The 15,320-nt window shown below is 35.9% G+C and overlaps 2 protein-coding genes across 8 annotated transcripts in view; one reads left to right on the top strand and one right to left on the bottom strand.

Moving 5' to 3' along the window:
- Nucleotides 1-7,279, bottom strand: part of LOC105274098 (dendritic arbor reduction 1) — a 29,161-nt gene extending 21,882 nt beyond the window's left edge. For both annotated transcript variants that reach the window (XM_011316951.1, XM_011316952.1), the window contains exon 1: nt 6,421-7,279. In XM_011316951.1, coding sequence (XP_011315253.1) covers nt 6,421-6,840 — 420 coding nt within the window. In that variant the 5' untranslated portion in view covers nt 6,841-7,279. The remainder of the gene's footprint in view (nt 1-6,420) is intronic.
- A 3,499-nt stretch (nt 7,280-10,778) lies between these two features.
- On the top strand, nt 10,779-15,310 carry metro (membrane palmitoylated protein 7-like protein metro). Of its 6 annotated transcripts, none has more exons than XM_011316946.1 (12): nt 10,779-11,094; nt 11,228-11,335; nt 11,560-11,846; nt 11,979-12,110; nt 12,421-12,447; nt 12,809-12,976; nt 13,048-13,119; nt 13,218-13,470; nt 13,806-14,111; nt 14,181-14,524; nt 14,595-14,785; nt 14,880-15,310. In XM_011316946.1, the coding sequence occupies exons 2-11, from the start codon at nt 11,296-11,298 to the stop codon at nt 14,769-14,771; spliced, it is 1,806 nt and encodes a 601-aa protein (XP_011315248.1). In that variant the 5' UTR covers nt 10,779-11,094; nt 11,228-11,295; the 3' UTR covers nt 14,772-14,785; nt 14,880-15,310. The 6 variants fall into 6 exon arrangements, with proteins under 6 accessions (XP_011315248.1, XP_011315251.1, XP_011315249.1 ...); XM_011316949.1 differs by having other exon boundaries at nt 11,208-11,335; nt 13,935-14,111; XM_011316947.1 differs by having other exon boundaries at nt 11,208-11,335; nt 14,918-15,310.
- The last annotated feature ends 10 nt before the right edge of the window (nt 15,311-15,320 follow it).

Genomic DNA, 15,320 nt, shown 5'->3' with positions numbered 1-15,320 from the left:
ATGCGAACCATCGCGCATTCAGAAGACATGACAGTCGTACCTGAATCGTGGACACGATGGTACGCATGTAAAATTCCACCGTCGCAGCAAGTACAAGTACAACAAAACAATCCTGAATAAAGAGATGATTATAAATCATAAAAATCGGCAAGAAATCATTGTTCATTTATGCAGACGAGTGATTTACGCATAATTTCAAGCAATAATTTTTGCTGTAAAAAAAATTGAATGGAATTTTCTCAACATTTTGATTTTTTATCAATAATGAATGAATGAAAATATCAATCAATGCGAGTGATTGTTTGCAGATGCCGACGGAATGTTAATAAATATTTTTGAATTATTTATTATCCACTCGGGTAATCACTTCTAACTCCGAGGAATGATGAGAAGAGTTCGGGATAGGATAGGATAATAAATATTGTCGGTTTATTCTCATGAATTCCGGAAAAATCAACGAAATATGTTAATCCCGCGTGATAAATGAATCAAAATACGTGATATCCCGAACTCCGGTACACGATGCAAAATATATTAGCATGCGTTTGTAACTCGTGTATGAAAATCACCTGAAACACATTAAACCATTAAAATTAATCAGCAATTTGTAGCTCGAAGGCGTAATAACTCCGGTATTAATTACGTAAATAGTGGAAAACTCGGGGAAACACATGCAAAGTAGATTCGCCAAATGAAATCAATTCTTAATGAGTACTCAGTAGAAATCTCTACAATATGGTCATCCACGCTGAAATCGCAGGGAAAAAAAAAACAAAAAAAAAATGTTCACGAGATAAAATCATCCACACGCTCTCTCCCCTCGAAATTGATCTGAGTTTAAGTCGTAATTCGATACGAATAAAAATCTAATATCCGTTATGTGACCGATTCCTCCGCCCAACGGTTTTCGTTGTTATACACAAAAGTATCTGCATAATTGTTGAAAAATTGATGTGGCAAGTGGAAAAAGCGGTGCATTCAACAAAAAGGGATACACAAAAAAAATGAAATAACAAAAAGTACGAGGGAAGGGTTTAAAAATGTAAGAGTACTCGCTCATCGCACCATTAAATCGAACCTCATTAGCATGGATGGCGTGACGCCACTTCACAGTTATTACAGTAGATACCGATGCTTTACAATCCAGCCTCGGTGCTAGGCCACCAATGCTAATGTTGTTATACACCTTTTAGACTTCCGTACTGAAGCCATTTTTTTTACGGACATTCGGTATGCAATTGTTCTTGGTGAGGACCATCTCTGATAAAAAAAAAAAACACTGAGAAAGAAAATTCAATTACTTCTGACAAATGAGATACTAATTCAATAAATGATGTAATAAAGTGAAGTGTTAAATATAAATAACAATGCAGTTGATATTTTCTCGGGGATCTGCCATTTTTATTATTTTTGTATTTGTTTTTTAATAACAATTTGTTATTTTTAATAAAAAATGTCTTCTCTTAGGATTGTAATTGAATAATTAATTCCAGATTAGAATGAATTATTCAATTGTAATTGAAGTCGAAATGATAGGAATAATACGAATGATGTTGATAATAATATAATGAATAATAATAATAAATAATTTATTTAAAAATAGTAGCTCTTGAGGGGTCGGATTTTTTTACAGTTTTTTTTTGGGGGGTTTTAGGGATTTTCGAGCGATTCTTTGGCGCTAAATATTTTGTTAGGACGCAATCTTGTGTAAAAAATATTTTGTTTTAATGTTTGAATGGATATAGGTCGCTCGATCAAGCGAGGCGCCATCAGAGGACCACAACAATACACAATAAGGTCGGGTAATTTCCTGTTGGTGTAAAATTGACGAGTCTTACTCGTGGTGAACACACGGTACCCCTTTGTCATTTTACAACAGTTTATTCTTTTTTTTTTCTATTATCTATTCACCTTCGGTTGCGGATGAATAAAATTTTTTCATTTTTTTTCAGAAATAGTCATTTCGTTTGTATACTCGAAGACACATGACGAATCAGTTGAAGATAAAAAAGAGAAATGAGGACTGAATATCCGGATATTTTGAATTTACTTTTGAAAATTTTTTTTATTATTCCGTACGTAAAAAATAATCGGAATGTACCCAATAATTTTCTCCAGTTCACAGCGATAAATTTATTCTGTACAATTTGCTCTGACGTAGAAAAATCCCACGAGCTCGTAAAATTTCGATTTTTCCAACAAAAAAATAATAACAATTGCGTACAATTTCGTCGCAACAAGTAGTAATTCCTGCTGTACTAATACCATAATCGTAAATCGTAAACGTGAAAAATTGGGTTTGAATTCCGTGAGAAAAATGGCGGAATTAAAAAGGGGGACTTTTTTTTTAATGACTGGAAGAGCAAATAGAACGCGTAAACGTCATCCGTTATAGTATTCCGTCTCGGGGAAAAAGCAATTACATTATTAGGGTGATTATGCAGTTCAGTAATTACAGCGACGGAACGGTGAACTCTTCACCCCCTGTCTCCCCCCCTTTCTCCCCCTCTCACCGTTTTCTCTCTCATCGTAATGGGCATTTGAAAATTTTCGTTAAAGAGAGTTCTTAAGACTCGAAGGTACTCTTTAATACCCAACAAGTATCATACATCGCGCAAGTACCCGCCCCCGTCGCACTTACTCTCTTAACACCCACGCACTCTCGTACTTGTGTATTATTTACATGTACATGTTATATGTATGTATATATAATAGGTATGGGCGCGCTGTGTTTCACGCTCCGCGATGCACATCATATCTGCTTCCTGAGTATCGTTTTTGTTTCTCTCAGTATCGCTTCACCAATTTTTCACTCACAAATTATAAATATCAAAATTCGTAATGACACTTTGGTCATACCTAAATAATTATTCAGTCCTAGCTACCGTGAATTTGTTAAAAATATTAGGGTTTGGGGTAAGGGATGGATATAAAGTGAAATTAAATTGAAAGATGAGATAAATCGTTGATGAGATAAATTAATAATTCAATGATTAATCACTGATGATTAAGCTCAATGAAAATAATCACCGTGTAAACCCGATCGTGTACTAATTGGTTTGTTTGAAAATCAATTAGACTTGAGGACAATAAAGACGGTTAATCCATGGCCTTGCGTTGAACAAAGAGGATACATCCGACGTTTGAATATTGTTAACAATTTAGTTGTACTCCTTGAGTAATTTACACCGAGGGGGTTGGGCTAGACCATTGAAAATGAGTGTTGCAATTTGAGACAGTGAGTGCATCAGATTCACACAATTAGCCATCGAAAATGGTAATGCTGTATAGAAAAATAGTGGTCACAGAGGGGCGTAAGTGACAGGCACTGGTTTGACGTTAAAAAAAAAACTGAGAAGTAATTCTAGCCATAAATCGGTATGTGTATGTAAGCAAATCCATTATGGCAGTAACTCCATGAACAATAACTCTTCTCCACTCTCGGGGGCCCATTTAATGAGTCTCCGTATACTCTTTTTCTCCGTCTATCGTATTTACCAGTGGAGGAAGCGGAAGTGGACTGATGGGTAGATAGGTCGAGCATTTTGTAACTAATTTTATGAGTAAATTGTCCGTAACATTGGTTTGGTGGACTATATCTCAACCTATTCAGTGACGGATAGCAAGAGTTAAATATCCTTATCCTCATGGCCATTTAGTGATGTGCCAATCCGTAAACATGAAATCACGATTCAAATAAAAGGGGAGTGAGTAATTTTCAAGTTTATTCACTTTTTTAATTATTCATTTAAAAAATTGAGTCATACGATTTTAATGTCAACACTCTCTCACCCTCTCCTTCATAAAAACGTCAATTTTTTTATTAATTAATAATTGCATTTTTATTTGTAATAAATGGAAGATCAACTCTGATTAAAATTTCAATTAATTGTTGATTAATAGGATTTTTAATTGGATTTAATTGGATAATTGAAGTCGACAAATCGAGATTTTTTAGTGGAAAATGGATTTTTAATTGATTAAGATTAAAATTTAAAGGCAGGACTAATTGTAATTAGTTTAAACTCTCGAGTGCTCATCGCAGGGATAATTAAAACAAAGTCCTTTGGAAAATCATCAACTCCGATTACTGCACGTGCTCATTGTGCATTTGAGGGATATTTGCGTGTACATAGCAAACACAAAGAAAACACGATTGAGTGTAATTGCAGTGCATGAACCTGCGCATGTATGAGCGCATTACGAGTATCAAGAAATTATTCAGAGAGCGTGGGACGAATGAGAGAAAGGAGTATCATTTTGGAGAATTCACTGGAGATTTTCATGAGTGTTATGTAGTGTCGATTATGAGAGTTAAGTGCACATGATTGTACACATACTCATTGAAAGCCTCAAGCACCCACTCTTTTCGCTCACTGACTCATACATTTCAATCACATATTGACAATAATCAATAAAATACAATTATCTTTAACAATCCGTTAATATTATCCCCAGGAAATGCCAAAAATAAGAAAAATTTTCATTTCACTCCTCGCGATTAAAAAATTAAAAATTTTCAATTCAAAATAATAATAAAAAAATTATTGGGACGGTGGAAAAATAAATTGAGGGGATGGATTATCGTTTCTCAGAGATAAAACAATTTTATCCTTCAAACGTATACGAATGCGTGATTTAAAATCATTAGGTAATTCTAGTGACAAATAAAGTGAATTTTATGATCTGTTCACCCTTCACTGCGCATTATTATTGCAAATAGCTGTTATAATAACGCAAAATGGAGAATTGGATTTTCGATAATTTGGATTATTAATAGAACCGGTGGGAATGTCGTGGATCAATTCTAATTAATTAGCGGTGATCCTGAATTTCTTTTCTCTTTGCTCTCTGATGTCATTGTAATTCAATGCTCTCCCCCACATTTACTCGAATCATAAGAAAATCGATAAGTCAATTTCATTGATGAGTTATTTTTACTGCCCCCTTTATCAAATCCTCCATTATTTATTCCTATTTTTTACTATCCCAATTATCCAACACATGAATTCAATTTTTTTATTATCTATATTAATGAAAAAAAAATTATTCCAATTAATTAATTTGATTTACAATGAAAAAAATATTGGAAAAATGATTTTAAAGTGGAAAATTTCCATAAATTACCTGAATGTTTGTATTGAAAAAATACAGATAAATTTCCGTGTCAATTAAATTAATCGTAATTTAATGATAATAACAAATGTAAATACGGGATTGTTGGATAATTGAAATGAGAGAAAAATGTAAAAGTCAGAGAATAGTACTTCACATATATTCCATTGCCGGTAATATGCGACGCGTGTCAGCAGACAGACGGCGTGTATCAAAGGATATTTGCCCTGTAAACATCATAGCTTTTGACGCTGGGTAAAATGTCGGTGTTTCTAAACTCACACAGTTACAAAATAACCGAGAGAGATAAAAGATGGACTGTAAAATGCACCAGAAGAAGGGATACGAGCACTAGGTAGCCTATGGCCTAATCATGATAATAGTAACATGTGCTATTACTTTTCCTTATTATTTTATGATCCCACGTTTATAAAGTCAACACATTATCTATATCACTCACGAATCACTCATGTTTTTCGCTCACTTTCGATAAAATGTTTATCAATTATAAAAAATTGATGATTATTCGTCATCCATCAGCGATTTTTCCAATTTTTTCCAAACATTTTCCTCAAAATTAAAATGACCGGTAGTGAAAATTATTCTTTAATTAATCTTCTCCTCATTTTATTTATACTTAATTTTATTTCTATCGGTGAAAAAAAATGTAATTACTCCTCCAGTTAATTACGGAATAAAACGAGAAGTTGTAATCGACAAGAAACAAGCAATTCCGTTTGAACAAGGGAGTAATTAAAATGGCTAGGTGAACTCCTCGAAAAATAGCTCAGCAATAGTAGAAAAAATAAATTACTTATTAACTGTGCAGTTGTGTGAGAGAAAGGGGTGAAATATTTGACACAAGTACCGTAATAGCATAAGACTGACCCAAATAACCCTCCTATGTACTAGGATGATAAACTACCTGTATACGCACATATAACCGACACGTACACATCACATTTTACTTATTTCCTTAGTTATCCGTTTATTTTTTCTTTTCCATTCTCAACATTATACTTTTTGCCACGTTTTTGCTCATCGGACGTTCCGCATTCCATCCGGGGAGTGCTTTCATGCCTGTCTTCATGCAGCCACTAATATATATATACGAACAACCACATAAATATGTATATATATATTATTTATATACGTTGATAGAAAAAACGGGAAATTTAATTATCAAATGCTTGGGTAATGCGATGATTTTTTTTTTGATGGTGCATCGAAAATTCTTTGATTTTTGGGAATTTTCATCTCTTCAGGTTCGCGGATTACCGATTTTTAATATGAATAATAACAAACCTGCATCTGCAGCCATGAATAATCGATGTAGGCAGTGGTGGTTGTGGTAATTCCAGGATTACCACTGGTAGAATTCGACTGCCATGCATCCTGTCCAGGATTAACCAGTCCAAGACCGTCGGGTTGTCCCCGATCAGGTACTATTTGATCGGCATACTGATACGTACTCTGTACACTTGTCTGTACGGGTGACGTTATGCCACCCGAATGATGATTGTGATGGCTATTGTGATGATGCTGATGATGATGATGATGATGATGATGTCCAGTTGTTGAATGCTGGACCCCCGAGCCGGCGGTGGGCTGCAAGCAGCAGATGCTGACGTCCATCCGGGGGGGAGGCGAGTCGTAAAATCCCCGGTGTTCTGGATCTGGTGAATCCCAGATTGTCCTGACGTACGATGACTCAAGTGGAACCATTCAATCTTCCACCCACTTAAAATTAATACTTATATCTTCCCGCCAAAATAATAACACAATAAATGATCCCCAGAGATGATCAATCACTCAACATTTCATACCGATCACGATTACAACACCTCAATCTCAAAAACCTCAATGTTTTTCATCAAAAAATCCAGATACAACTGAATAACTGACACACATGACATGTCCGAGCACCAACAATTTATCCAGTAATTTATCCAGTAAATTATCCAATAATTACCGATAATTGATGAATCCGCGGTATCATGGATCAATCGATTAATCACTGGTTGTTATTTATTTCGTTTTTGATTCTTGAAAAATCTGGTAATCACTGAAATCGTTTCATCGAGTATTGTTGTCACACAATCGATCTCGATGATCGATAGCGCATGCGTGGTGGCTCAAACCTGTGGAGGAGCGCGTGTGTGTTGTCAAGGCAACGATTCAGCGGTAACTGGACAACTCAGTCTCAACGTAGTACCTCGGGTACCCCCTCACACACTTTTTTTTTACCTGATACCTCTCCTACAGTCTAACAACGTGTGCTCCTCTCTCTCTAACCCCCTCCAACCTCACTTGAATTTTACCACAGACGTGAGGTATAAAAGGGGGAACTCCCTACAGTATAGTCCGGGCTCACGCCCCGGGCGCGACCGATTCCCGCGCACATTCAAACATCATCCGCACATACACATTAAAACAACGATCTTTGTCTTCATATTTGCCCCCCACTCTGTAAAAACAAGCGGATTATTCTCTCTCTTGGTCTCAGTCGTGTAGCTTCTCACTTTTTTTTTTTTCTCTGGAAGGCCTTTTTTTTTTCATCGTTTTATGGAACCCCCTGCGTCTCGAGGTGAAACGAGTGGGAGACACCGACGATAGCCAACACTCCGCCAACGCTCACCTGACGTCATCCCAATGTACATTTTATGAGGGATTTCGTTCATTTATTTAATCCAAATTTCTGCTATTTTTATTCATTAAATTCCCAATAAAATTGAACAATTAAAAATATTAATTTCAACTTCTTGGGGGGAATTAAATAAATTGTAAACAATTGGTATTGCAATTGTTGTTGACGATGGATGAAGTAATTAAATTAGATGTCATGTTATTGCGATTGGTAATTGAATGAAATAGTAATTAGAGAGGGGTGGAATATTAATTAATGAAAAATAGTCGCAATCTTGATGGGGAATCGATAAATAATAATGATATTAGGCAAAAGCATCCCTGTATAGCATCTCTGGTGGAAAAAATATTCCCTTTCTCTTTGGGATTGTGAAATCCCATCCACTGCCGGCGGTACATGAAACCAAAGCGGGAGAGAGCACCCATCGTTGAATTTATTATCTGTAATAGGTTACGCAGATTACAAACAAAAGTGCAAATAGTTCACATGACCTTCACCCAATGATACCAGAGGGGAAATGATCCTCACGGTATTTTCTATTTAATCTCAACCACTGAGAAAAAATTGTCGAGTGAGAATAAATAAATTTTGTAACGAGCGTTCGTTAAACAAACCAGGAGAAACATTTGGGTGCCGCATGTCGAGAGTTGGAATATACATTATCAGGATTTAATATCTATGAGTCTGAAACTCACCTCACGATTTGAGGATGTGAGAAAATATCTTATAAATGTTCTCGGAATATTTGAGAATTTTCTTTTTCACGTGTCAAAAAATAGGAAATTCTTTCAACTTTTTAGCTTTTAACTCCAGAAAATTTCCCTCAATTAAACAATTCGCAAGACCTCTAATTATTCTACTCTGTACTTAAGATTTTATTGCGCCCAAAAATTTACGACGTGTGTTACAATTTCCCGTGGAATTCCATTCGCAATTCCATTTGTAAAATCGAAAACTGAAATTTCATTTATTCGCCAAGAGTAAAAAAGGCTTGTCCCACCTCCGCAAAACCAGCATGCACATGCAATACCCATAATTCACATTAAATCTAAAACAACAATTGCCTTCCGTTGCAATAACTTTCGAACTTTGCCAGCGGTTTGAAAAATGCTGTAAAAATCGAAGAGAAAAATAACATTTTCTCTCAATAAATCTACATTACTCCAGAGGTTGACGTGACGAAGAGCGATTCGCCTCAACCCCCGCCATCACTGTTTATTTTCTCCCCCTCCACTTTTTTTTTCTGCAAAAGGGGGTGGAACGTTTCCCCCACCCCAGTAGGAAATATAACTGGAGAAATAGGGGGAAAAGGTAACGTCTGACCTTTTTTTTTTCACCGCCAAACAGTAGCTCATGCTCTTTTTATCCCTCTTCTGATTGTTCCAACGTTAGTACCATCCCTCTCCCACTTGGACATCTCGGTTCCCGGAAGCAACGCAACTTATGAATGGAACTTGAAGACCATTGGCTGGTGCTATCGACCAATAAACGCACAGCCTGTCCCACGGCGCGCGCATTAGTCGAGAGTGAGACAAACAATTACGGAATCAGCTGTCACCCAGGGGGGAAAAAATGGATAATTAATTCGCGAATTGAAATTGTAAACTTGAATTAAACATTTAAATTACAATCTGAAAGGTCGGGAATTCATTCGTTATTTTAAAAATCATTTCTGCGGGATTTATTTACGGCCGTAATGCGAAGTGAGAATTTTTTTATTTCGCGGATAATTTAATTATTTATTATTCATTTGTTTATGCAACTTTCATTTTTTTATTAATGATAAATATCCGAGAAACGAAAAATTACTGCGATATTCATTTAAACTATGAAACCAATGATTAAAAATAATATTTTCACATTTTCAATTATTGAATAATTGAATGATTGATTAAAATATCGATCCCTTCATTAAAAATAAAAATTTCCAAACCCCATATGATTGAAAAATAATAATGTCTCATGAATACCGAAAGTTGGCGTTCCAAAAACATTAAAATTCCATCGATTCCACGAAAACAATCACTCGAATTAAGTAATTATCATGTGAAATACGTCGATGGATGGATCAGAAATGTTTATGCATGCATTTGAGGCATCAAATGACGCCTGACATTTTGTCATGTAGCAATAAACCGAGACGAGGATAAAAATCAAATGGCGAGAAATGCTACAATGAATGGCTTTCAATATAACCATCATTGTGCGACCTCATTACCTTGACGTGCCACACCAGAAAAATTTTTCGCAGAATGATTTTTTATGTTTGTGCCCTGTCATAAAGCCCCATGTAGCCGCACTTATATACAACGCATCATCCTCTCCCTGTATTTAACATAAGTTAAGCGACAATTGTAGGTACAGTACATCTTTTTTTTTTTCACCTCGGCACTGTGTGAAGTTTAGAGTTGTGTATTATAACACATTCCCCTGTAATCATGTCACCGTCATTTTTTATTCTCAATTCATCCTCGGCCATTGCATTCTGATTTACATTGCACAATATTTGCACTCAATATGGAACAATTTGTACCCAGTAATCGTAAATTTTCCACCTGTATAAAAGCCCGAGAATAATTTCCACTGATTATCATTGAATAATCAATAACTCAATAATTACTCACTCCCTCTTAATTGCAAATCGAAAAAAACTCATCAGAAATTAATCGGAGCGTATCTACGCAATAGTCCGACTAATTAATTAATTGATCAATCAATTAAATTACAATCTCGATAATTCTCTGCTTTGTGAATTACTGATAAGAAAAAACGTATTATCAGCTGGAGATAAGACTTTGAGTAATCAGATATCGATAAGGTAGAATTCCAAAATTTTGAATGTTTTTGTTATTTCAAGATCGTTTTTTATTATAATAGAGGTGATTATAATTTTTTTTTAATCGTTGAACGCGTGATTACTGCCAAATTTTTTGAGATTGATTACTGGAATAATCTTGACAAGTAAATCCTGTCACCCCCTAGTGTTGCTGTCAAACAGCAAACAGAACCAATCAGCGTTGCTCAGTACCAAAATGGCATCAGGGCATTCCGCATCGTTTCCAGGGCACAAGTGAGATGAAATTATTCAATAAATAATATCCAAGTGTTGAATCGAATAATTAGATTAACCGGGTCAATAGACACCACTCCTTCGTCTATTGATTACCAATCAATACCCGATAATAATTTGAGTTTAATTCACCCTGAGGGTCAAACCCAGGGATTTATCTTTATTTCACCCCGTGTCGAGTGTCAAATGCTTACGTAACAGAAAATTATTGTCTGATGTGATGGGAGTGAGCGAAAAGTGAAGAGGAAAACTGAGACTTCAGGTAAATCATCATTTCATCAGTCACTGACTTTTTTATTGAATAATTAATTCAAGTGGATGAGTTGTCAATTATTTTTACGCCTGTGGTTATCAATTTTTTAATTATTATTTCAGCTCTCGATTTTTTTTTGTAGTGATTTCAAGTAGAACGACTCAACCACTGACTCCAATCGATCGGCTTTTGTGTCTCGCCTTGACGAGTATGACAGCGGCAGTCATGGAAAATATTTCCTGGGATCCTGGTGAGTTTATTATAACAGATTTTCAGTCAGTCATTAATAATAATTGCAATTGAAGAATTAATATCCCGCTTTTCCTTTTATCTCAATTTTCCTCTCGAATTGAATATTTAAATGAATAATATATTGTCTCACTAATTATTCTGCAATTGTCTTCATTATTCAATGATTATTGATGACAAAAATGCTTCGAGTTATTGATTATCGGTTCTGGTCTGGCTTTCAAGCTCTCTCAAAACTCCTGAACTCTCTCGAAGAGCACAAAACCGATATACCAAGTTGCACCGATGAGGAGTTCGGTTTTCTCAATGATCTATTGAGGTCGAAGGAGCTCAATGCTCTGGTTAATGTACACAACAAAATTCTGGCGAACGTACAGGATGAAAAATTTGCACCTGTACTGTCCAATTCAATGGACATCGACATTGAAGTCTTGGACATGCTAGCATCGAAGACTTATATATCAGAAGAGTGCAAGGAATTATTTCATCTCCTCCAAAGACCCCACATACAGGTAAATTATTTCTATATTTCTACCCCCTCGATTCAATCATCTGCTATTTATGTTTAATCCCTCAAAATAGAATTGAGAGATACATTAATATATTTTCTATTCAATATTTAACGTGATGAATTAATTCTTCAGGGTCTATTGTGCACCCACGATGCAGTCGCCCAGAAAGATTACTATCCTCGACTATCTGAAATTCCTCTGGAGGTGGACGAAGACGAGGAAACAGTGAAAATAGTCCAACTAGTTAAATCAGACGAGCCACTGGTACGTTATATTGATCGTGAATTCGTTACCTGAGGGGTAAACCACTTGTGGTACTTGAAAATAATATTAGATGAATCCGACGTGTGCAATTGTATGATTTAGTGATGGGATATATCGTCCCTCGAGTGTTTCAATTACCTGCATGCCAGATAATTACCAGTCCTCATCCCAAATTCATTATAAGTTATAATGAATTGTCCTGTGAGTCCTGAGAGTTACGAATGACGAGCAAAAGTAACAGCTGATGATTTTCACGTGCTGAGTAATCACGTGTTTTTATTTCTATTTAAAAACTTGCCTCGAATTTAAGAGTGGGGATGGAGTTGAACCAATAGTGGTAAGTTCATTCCTCTTCGCTTTTTTTAATTTCCATAATAAAATTAAGTCCTTCCTCCATTCCTCCATTTCTTTTCGTAATTCGTTTTTTTAACGTAATCCGTTTTATGTCCAAAATGTACATACGAAAATTCAATTATTATTTATATTGTTCGTTTATTATTTGTTGCATGAATTTGTTGTGTTTTGTACCTTGTAAATAAATCTTTTTTTCGTCATCACTGGTTTATTTATGTTTAATTCCGTTATCCTTGAGCATGTGCGATATAATTTTTAGGATAATTGTTCTGTTAGCGATTTTCATTCAGATATTGTCACTTGACAGTGTCTAATGTCAAAGTGTTAATTTACCGTTGAAATAGGGAGCGACTATCAAGTTGTGTGAGGTCACTGGAAAAATCGTTATAGCAAGAGTGATGCACGGTGGTGCTGCTGATAGATCTGGTCTGATTCATGTTGGTGATGAAGTTGTGGAAGTTAACGGAATCAGCGTTGAGGGAAAAACTCCAAATTGTGTTCTTAAAATTCTGGTAAGATTCAATAAACTTTCGACAGATTACTCCAATCATTCACAACTATTCAAACCATTCCTCAATTCTAGCAAAACTCCGAAGGGACTATCACCTTCAAAATTATTCCAGCAGATAGTAAAGGTGGAATGAGAGAAAGTAAGGTACCTAAATTTTATTTTGCATAAATAATCCCAGAAGCGTGAGGTTTCATTGCAATTGCACTTGCAATTTGAGTCTTATAAAAATTCGTATAATTTAGGTTCGTATGAGAGCTCATTTCTCTTACAAAGCTGCAGAGGATCCTCATATTCCCTGCAAAGAGGCAGGTTTAGACTTCAATAAAGGAGATGTGCTTCATATAGTCACCCAAGACGATGCTTACTGGTGGCAAGCTCGTCGTGAGGGTGACAGGAACATGAGAGCTGGTCTCATACCCAGTAGACCTCTCCAGGAGCGACGAATTATTCTAGAAAGACAGCAGAAGGACAAGATTCAAGATGATGATGGTCTAAGTAAGAAATGGTCCCACAAGAAATGCTCCCACTATTTTTTTAAATGCAGTAATGTGGAATAATTGAATTCTTCCCAATAATTCCGAGAGGATCTATGAACCCACAGAGAATTGACATTTTGCTCAATAATCAATATATTTTATTGACTTTTAAATAATTCACGTGTCCTATTGGATGTAATTGATGCGGCGACTTTCATGAGGCGCAATTTATTTTGATAGCATAGATTTATGATTTTGTAATTCGAGATGAATTAATGGCAATAACGACGAGTCGTGTTTCACTGGTCATTGGAGAATAACTTTTTTTTTTTCCCTAAACCGTGGACCGGTTAGGCTTGTGTTCTGTTCCAGTGCCTTTGCCCGCGTTGTGCCCCCGTCCCAGTACCTCTTCTTTGCACGCTTCGCCCACAAAGTGCAACTTGCAGGGAATTAAAACTAAAAAAATCATGTATGACGCTGCAGAGAACGATGACTTCGATCGCGAGGAGATACCAACGTACGAGGAGGTTGCTAAGCTGTATCCAACACCTGGATTGTATCGTCCTATCGTCATGATTGGACCACCAGGAGTCGGTAGGAACGAACTCAAGAGAAGACTCATGGCGATGGATCCTGATAAATACAAAACCCCAGTTCCATGTGAGTGAATATTATTATCACAATAATCGATGTGGAAAATTAATGTGAGAAAAAAAAACTTAATATCAGACACGTCGAGGCCACCCAGACCTGGTGAAGAGGATGGCAAGGAGTACCACTTCTGCACCCGTGGAAAAATGGACGAGGAAATTGAGGCTGGGAAATTCATTGAATATGGAGAGTACAAGGGAAATCTTTACGGTACCAAAGCCGATTCAGTTATTTCTTTAGTCAACACTGGATTCATTGCCATCCTCAATCCTCACTATCAGGCCCTGAAGATGTTGAGATCACCCCAGTTAAAGCCCTACGTAATCTACATAAAACCCCCCAGATTCGAGACACTCAAGGAAACTAGAAATGAGGCCAGAGCTCGGTCTACATTTGATGAGGCCAATTCCAGAGGATTTACTGTGAGATAAAAATTCTCATCTCTTCAGGTTTCTCGATCTGACTTGAATTAATTTTATGTATTAATTCCAGGATGATGAATTCCAAGAGATTCTTCACAGTGCAGCTCGCATCGAATATCTTTACTCTCACCTGTTTGATGAAGTGATTGTAAATGCAGATTTGCCAATAGCATTCGAGCAATTAGTGTCAGCTATTCACAGGGTAGAATCAGAACCCCTGTGGGTGCCCGCCTCCTGGGTCCAGTGAGACTAACGATCCAAGTAAATTAATTACGCAAATTAATTAGAGTAACTTTCTTTTTTTTAGGTTGAAATTACTCTCAGACTCACTTTTCTCTTGTTTTTTTTTCCACAGACAAAAAACTCAATGCATTTTTCATTATTTTCCAATAGTTAGGCAGAAATGCCTCTGCATCTACCTTCACTGCCAGTGGAACTAAAAATAATAATGAAGAAAATAAAAAAACACGTGTTTATCCGGTGGTGATGAGGAAAGTCCCAATTGTTGTTGATTATTGTCGATTATTCATTAAAAGTCATTGGAATATTTTATGGGAGAAATTTTTAATTGAAATAATAATGAACTTAGAAAGCTGTATATTCTACTCGGCTATTTTCCAAAAGATTTTGATCATGACTGAGGATCATTTCAATTGCATCATTGTCAATGAGTAATGACAATTTGATATAATTAATGATGTTGGAATTATCGTCGTTATATTTGATAGATTCACTCATCGGTGTAAAATCTGTCTCTGTGTTAATAAAGATTTATCATAAAATAAATCATCTGTTA

Source organism: Fopius arisanus, unplaced genomic scaffold (assembly GCF_000806365.1).
Source record: "Fopius arisanus strain USDA-PBARC FA_bdor unplaced genomic scaffold, ASM80636v1 scaffold00009, whole genome shotgun sequence".
NCBI classification, from domain to species: domain Eukaryota; kingdom Metazoa; phylum Arthropoda; class Insecta; order Hymenoptera; family Braconidae; genus Fopius; species Fopius arisanus.
Note: the sequence above shows the minus strand (reverse complement) of the source record. Positions and strands in the feature narration are given on the sequence as shown.